This window comes from Oculina patagonica, chromosome 2 (genome assembly GCF_052425735.1).
Source record: "Oculina patagonica isolate OP01 chromosome 2, crgOcupat, whole genome shotgun sequence".
Lineage (NCBI taxonomy): Eukaryota > Metazoa > Cnidaria > Anthozoa > Scleractinia > Oculinidae > Oculina > Oculina patagonica.
The window spans coordinates 43,042,904-43,049,862 of NC_135759.1; the positions used below are offsets into that span (position 1 = coordinate 43,042,904).

The 6,959-nt window shown below is 36.8% G+C and overlaps 2 protein-coding genes across 2 annotated transcripts; both read left to right on the forward strand.

The window, feature by feature from the left end:
- Positions 1 to 628: 628 nt before the first annotated feature.
- LOC144642391 (uncharacterized) lies at positions 629 to 2,586 on the forward strand. The gene is made up of 5 exons (XM_078501351.1): positions 629 to 1,086; positions 1,211 to 1,287; positions 1,405 to 1,495; positions 1,925 to 2,095; positions 2,493 to 2,586. Exons 1-5 carry the CDS (start codon positions 875 to 877, stop codon positions 2,584 to 2,586), a joined length of 645 nt encoding a protein of 214 aa, XP_078357477.1. The 5' UTR covers positions 629 to 874.
- LOC144644744 (uncharacterized) lies at positions 2,498 to 6,581 on the forward strand. Its single transcript, XM_078504264.1, has 7 exons — positions 2,498 to 2,582; positions 2,795 to 3,717; positions 4,003 to 4,079; positions 4,511 to 4,636; positions 5,047 to 5,243; positions 5,434 to 5,502; positions 5,814 to 6,581. The coding sequence occupies exons 2-7, from the start codon at positions 2,943 to 2,945 to the stop codon at positions 6,208 to 6,210; spliced, it is 1,641 nt and encodes a 546-aa protein (XP_078360390.1). The 5' UTR covers positions 2,498 to 2,582; positions 2,795 to 2,942; the 3' UTR covers positions 6,211 to 6,581.
- The last annotated feature ends 378 nt before the right edge of the window (positions 6,582 to 6,959 follow it).

The window sequence follows — 6,959 nt, forward strand, 5'->3', positions numbered from 1 at the left end:
CTACACGTTGTGACTTGAGTAAAAATTGCGCAAATAAAGGGACTTGTGCTTGAATAAACCACTTAGTTTCAAGGCGTAAATGACTACTCCGTCGTATTCGTCATTTGTTCAGTACGAGGTGATATAACAATAGAAGGCGAAAAAGTTTAAAATATTCAGTGTCATAGCGGTGCGAAGGTTTCTTAACAATATTTCGTTTCGGTATGAAATGCTATAGAGGTTATATTTTCTTGTTTCAATATTGCCCTGACGACGAGAAAAACATCAGCAACTGAATGAGCCAATATTCAACCGAGCTGGAATACATACAACGGGGTATTTTTCCAGCCAGTAATCCACGATTTTTTTAGCGTAGAAATAAAATCTCAATTCTCATTATCTGGTTTAGCAGCGGTTTGGATAATTTTAGTAGATATGTGCTGTGAATACTGATTGTAGAGTGACCTAAAAAAATATAAAAAGTATATATAAAATCGCGGGGGTTTGATATATGTGGGAACTGAGTCGGCTTATCTTACTTTGTGTTAAACAAATGCATGACAAAGTAATTTCAAGTTTGCTAGACTGTGCAATGTTTATTTGCTATACACTAAATTCACAAACCCGTTTGAGTGAATTGCTTAATTAAAGGAACGATCTCACGCACTGCGCATGTCTGAGACCAGGCGATTCTGTTTGAAAACGTTAGGTAAACTATATCAATTGTCGTCGGAGAATCCGTGCAAGCTTTTCAATCTTTGTATATCGCGAACATCCTTGAATATAGTGAGGAAATTTCAATCAAGAATCTGTCTCTAGTGTTCGCCGAGCCTGTTTGGTGCATCATTTTGTCGAAGTTGGACTTTTTTCGCGTAAGTTTTGCTTTAAGTTGGCGATGTCTTCCCGTGGCGGCCGTCGAAGAGGAAGCGGTCGAAAGAGAATCTTCGACAGCAGTACCACCAGGCTGAAAGTGTGGCAAAAAGGACATCAAAGAATATGGCTGGACCATATTATTTATTCTTCCTGGGTTTTAGCTAAGATAAAGTGCGGCTACTCGACCGACACGAAATTTGCAGGCCATCTTTTGTCGTTGGAACAGCGACGAAGGTAAGCTTGACATGGATGAAATAAGCTTCTCAAATTTTTACAGTTTTATTTCTGCGCTTTTGTTATCGAAGTGCATGTGTATATAATCGTTTAATAGTGGATTCTATGTCTTTCTTTTGTCAAGGGGAAACGATTCCACTTCTAATATTCGCGACGGAAGCCCACGACGAAAGCGGCCGCGACTCGAGAATGAAATTGATGGTAAGATTATATTTTTTTGTTTTGCTGCTAATACATTACCGTGATTCAGGTCAAGGTAGCGAGTTAGGTATGTATTCACGAGTTGATCACTCAATTTCTTATTTGTTTGTTTTCAAGCACCTCTTACTTCGACTCCTGTCCAAGCCATGCCTCCAAAATTTTTCTCTGTGAAGGAAACTCCATTGAACCTTACAACTTCTGACAACAAGTAAGTGGTATTGTAAATAACACAGCAAGAGTTGTGATTGCTGTGAAGCTTTCACGAATCATAATAATCGATAATACATGTAAAAATAAATATTCAATTCTATGTTTACTGCATTCTTGTTGCTGGATATTTTTAATGTAGATGATATTGTTTTATGTCATTTATGTAAATCTTTCTGTGTTCTTTATTTATAATAATAATAATAATTTATTTCTAGTGCATTACATAAAAAATCTCAATGCCCTTACAAGTAAAAATATTTAAAATTACAATATAGGATAAATACTAAATTCTTAAAATCTAAAGTTCATTTAAAATACTAATACTTCTTTTTCTCAGTAGCCTTGATTCAATTGGTTGCATTCATTGCAACAATTAATCTGGTAAATTATTATACTGAAAGTATTAAAATTTGACCATTAACTTCAGGTCCACATCATTTGTTGACATTACTGGTGTGAGTGGGGCAGAGGAGATTTTTCAGTTGGGGAAACCTCTTATACAATCCACAATGGCCAGTTATTTTGCCATCAGATATAGACACTATATCAAGCTTTCATCTAGTGAAGAAAGGATGACATATGGAATTTCTACTGATCGGTAAGTTCCAATCACTTTTTTATGCACTCGGATTTTACATCCAATATACAAATAGCACAACTCATACAATGTATTAGTTAAATCCAAGGTAGTTCATGACTACAGTATATGCAAGCGAGCACCTTTTTTGGTTCTGTTTTTCTTTTGAGGTGAAATAATTTTGATTTTTGAGAAACCTGAATTAACTAAATTATGTCTGACCAGTGATATTTTTGAATAACAATTCAATAATAATCACTGAACCACGCACATATAGTTAATCCAGAGCTGATCTCAAAAACTCAAAATAATCCGAGACAATTACTATCTCACGGATTATTCAACAATAATCACTTCACTTTCGGCAGTTGACTTTTATCAAATTAATTTTGTGGTTCTTTCATTACACATTTTGTAGTTCACAACTGGAAGAAGCCCTGCAAATCCTTAACCAAAACCGTGATTTGGATCAAAGTGAAAGTGATAGTGAAGACGAACAGGCACTATGGTAGGTGGAAATAATTTATATTCATGTGTGCGTAAAACATAGGGAAGCATGAGTTTACAATAATTTTTTTTATAACTATAGTTAACAAATTGTGTGTTTTTAAGATAATACCAATATGATATTAAAAAATAGTATTCATTTACATGTATCTCAATGCATAAAAGTGTTTCTGGAAAATTTATTTTACTTACCTTTGGCGACTTTCCTTACAGGGAGGAAGAGATTGAAGAGGATTTTGAAGAGCAAGAGGGTGAGAATGAATTGGATGCTTCCACTCTGCTAGAAGCTATCCCATCTGAACAGGAACAGCAGCTACCCGAGTTAGAGGAACAACCCATTCAGCCAAACAAAACATCTGTGATGACTCAGACAGAGGGAATAAAAAACCCAACCAGATTTACTGTACCAAAGCATGTTCCAGAGTATGGCCCACACCGAAAGTTTAGTAGGAGGTATGAAGAAGACCAGTACCAAGAAGAACTTGGCCTTATCAAGGGGACCAAAGTTATCTGTTCTCTAGACCTGTTAATTCAGCAGTTGGAAGGGAGCTGCAAACATCCTGGATGCATCCACGAAGCAACAGTGGACTACACTTTGTGCGGTACCAGTGCCATGCTTCGCTTCAAGTGCCCTGCTGGCCATATTCGGAGATTTTGCACCTCTGGTGATGTGAACAATGTTATGTCCAACAATTTTCAAACTGCAGCTGCTGTGCTATTGTCAGGAAATAACTTCACAAAAATTGAAAAATTTGCCAAATTTTTGGGGCTATCATTCATCTCAGCTTCCACTTTCTTCAGGGTACAAAAGTTGTACTGTTTACCTGCTATTGAGGAGTGGTGGCAATGGATGAGAGGTGACCTTTTGATTGAATTCAAAGACCAGGAGCTGGTAGTAAGTGGTGATGGTCAGTGCGATTCGCCTGGATTTACAGCAAAGAATCTTTGCTACTTCCTAATGGAGGTTGTGTCAGAATATATTCTAGAGGTGGAGGTTCTTGACAAGCGGCATGTGGGCATGAAATCCAGTACTATGGAGAAGAAAGCTTTAAAAAATGCTTTGGAAAGGCTGCAGAATGTACTCAAGGTTGCAGAAGTGTGCACTGATGCTTCATCTTCGATAAAGAAACTTGTAGGTAATAAGAGACTTGGATTGATTTGTCCATGTTAATGTTGACTGTATAATGTGTTGCTTAGAAAAGAGCTTACCGTAGTTATTCGGTTATAAGGCGCACGGTTTTTTTCAAGAAAATTTGTTTTTCTGTGGGAAGTTTATGCCAAAATTGGAGTGCGTCTTATAGCCGAGTATTTTCGCCCAAGTTCGGGGTGCGTCTTATAACCGAGTGCGCCTTATAACCGAATAACTACGGTAAGTCCTCTAATCTTCTAGACAATTTATTTTTTGATACTTTCTTTTATAGCTGAAGACTTCAAAGATGTCTTTCACTCCCTTGACATATGGCATAAGGCTAAAAGTATCAGAAAATGTATTCAAAAGGTATTTGGCACATAATTATGGGAAATCTGATTTGTTTTATTATTCTACAAGCACTGTGAATAGTATTATAATTATTACAGAATAAATTAACTTATGATACTTGACTGTGGGGTTTTAGTACATAAAATCTATGAGTAACAGCAACATCTATTTCTAGCTGCTAGATTGCTCTCATCACATTTCTCCTCACAATATTAGTACATAACAAGAGAACAGGTTATGAGAATTGACTAAATGATCACTAACCAACTGTTATTTGCAGATCTGCGACTGGTATTTTCATGTGATAATAATAATCAGCAAGACATTGGGGTTTAATTATTGATTATTATAGCTACTTTAGAATCTCTTGTGATTGTTTTCTTTGTGCTCTTGTACAAACTTGTGTCTGACTACATAAACCTAATCTTGCTTCATTGCCTTTTTATCAGGTTGCAGCTGCAAAGGGAAATGAGAAGATAGGAGAGTGGTCGGATGACATTATTAATCACTTTTGGTATTGTTGTTCTGCTGCATCAGAATATGAGGACCAAGTGAAAGCCACAGCTGTCTTGAAGGTAAAACTTTGCACACTTAAATGAAAAACACCAGGGTTGTACACAGTGTAGCTAAGAAAATACTAAGCTCATAAGCATTCAACTAGCTCATCCCTTTCTGGTTGAGGCAGTTTAAAATCTTTCCAGGATATTAATTTCATGTGAAAATAGCCAGTAGAAAGGCCTTAGCTTGGGTGTAGGATTTTACTGGATGTATTATGCATATCAACCAAAGACATAAATAGTGATCTGTGGCACACTGGCTCACTAGAGCACAGTCCCTTACGTAGATCGGCTTATAATTAGGAAGGCTTCTAACCTGGGGGGGGGGGGGGGTTCCATATGGAGTGACAGGGATGCTCGTCACCTCACTTACGGGAAAAAAATTTGGACTTTTCATTGATCATTCATCGGGTCTCATGATCATTCAGAATAAATGGATGGGTTTACTCCACCATGTATGTGATGACCATGAATGGACTGGAGGGCAGTGTGATCATGGGGACCTTGATCCAGAAGAGCAGCGTCCACCATGGTTTGACCGCAGAGACAAGGACTTTGCTGCACTTCAAAAAGTGATCCTAGAACCAACTCTACTTGAGAGTTTGAAGTATTATGTCAGATTCAGGTATGCCAAAAAGAGTCAAATATACCCTTACAATATTGTCAAATGCAAGGAAAATGTTAATGTGAACTACTGTAAACAACACTCCAAAAGTGATCCTAGAACCCACTCATCTTGAGAGTTTAAAATATTATGTAAGATTCGGGTATGTGTACTAACATTTGTTATACATTTAACTTGTCCTTGCTAATAGACACACTGGTTCACTGGAATGTGCTAACAGCATGTCATTGGGGTATGCACCTAAGAGATGTTCCTATGTGTAAGTTACCAACTTTGTAAATTTGAATATTGAAATAGTTGGGTAGGTTGCTGCAGTAACATGTAGATTCACCCAGTTCCTGTCTTGATTTTGACTTTTAAGTCCAAATTACTGATAACTACATTATGGAGGCTATTTTTTTTACAATAAAACTATTTCCATCTCAATTTATCCAAAATTATGCTGTTTCTCCAACTCTATGTTATGAGACACTTAAAGCATTTTCCAGCATTAATGTCAAGGAAAATTGTATCCCTCTTCGTAGTGTGTATAAATATGTGAATTACTATAAATATCTTGGCTGATTTCAGGTATCAAGTATACAAATGCAGAAAGCAACTTGCAGCGATAGACTGGAACTACCATGTCAACAGACCAGCCGCTATGAATGAGCACGGTGAGGCTAGGCACACACGGAAATACAACCAAAGGACAAAGGAGTGGAACACCAGAGTGGTGAAGGTGTCCAAAGACTTCGGTTACATCCCCATCATGATGGCAAAAATATTTAAACGAAGATTTGATGACTTAGATCCAATTGACCGTCATGTTTCCTTGTCTGAAGATGACCCAGCAAGAATTGCTCCGACAATTGCTGAAGTTCCACCGGTGTCCTCAAAGGAACTTTATATCAGGCACCAAACAAGATTTTCGAAATGCAAAACTGATTTATTTTCAACCAAAACATCACAGGACTCTAACAAATAGTACTAATGAGAAACCATTCTTTCTTATGATTTACCAAAAATTTGTGTTTAATAACACAGCTTGATGCCTAAAATGTACATGTACAGCTTGGTTCAAATCTTACAGTATGACTCTTATTTCTTGACCCAGAGTATCAGAAAGGAACCAGTCAAAAACAAGTCAATAGGTTGTGTTTACATGCATGAATCTTCAAAGAACTAATTTCACTTTTCCTACAATAAATTATTCATATAAAAGACATAAAATTCTTACTCTTTTACAAAACAAATGCTGCAGTTACGAACCCAATGATAACAAATCTACAAAATGTGAAAAAACCTGCCATCTTATAAGAGCGACACTTATAAATAAAAGTTACATTTGTTACCTTAGTGTTATTGCCTGAAACAACTACTTGTTGATGCCATTGAAATTGGCTTCTTGTTTCTTTGATGATTTGACCACTTCCCTCTTTTATTTTGTTTTAACTGCCCCCCACCACACATGCACACCCAAATGTGTTTATTGATGTCAATGATCTACCTAAAAAACTTCATCAAGATCTGCCAAAGATTAGACCCCAGACTTGTACCCAAATGTTACGTTTTTGTGTCCGCTACATTCCATGCTAGTCTGATTAGAGCAACTGATGTAAAGACTTGATACTTGTTTATAAGAATAAACAATACTGTTTAGGTAAAAATATTGAATGATTATGCCAACTTCTGACTGGCCTTTGCTTGGATGGGCAGTGCATCCTTTTTTATTTC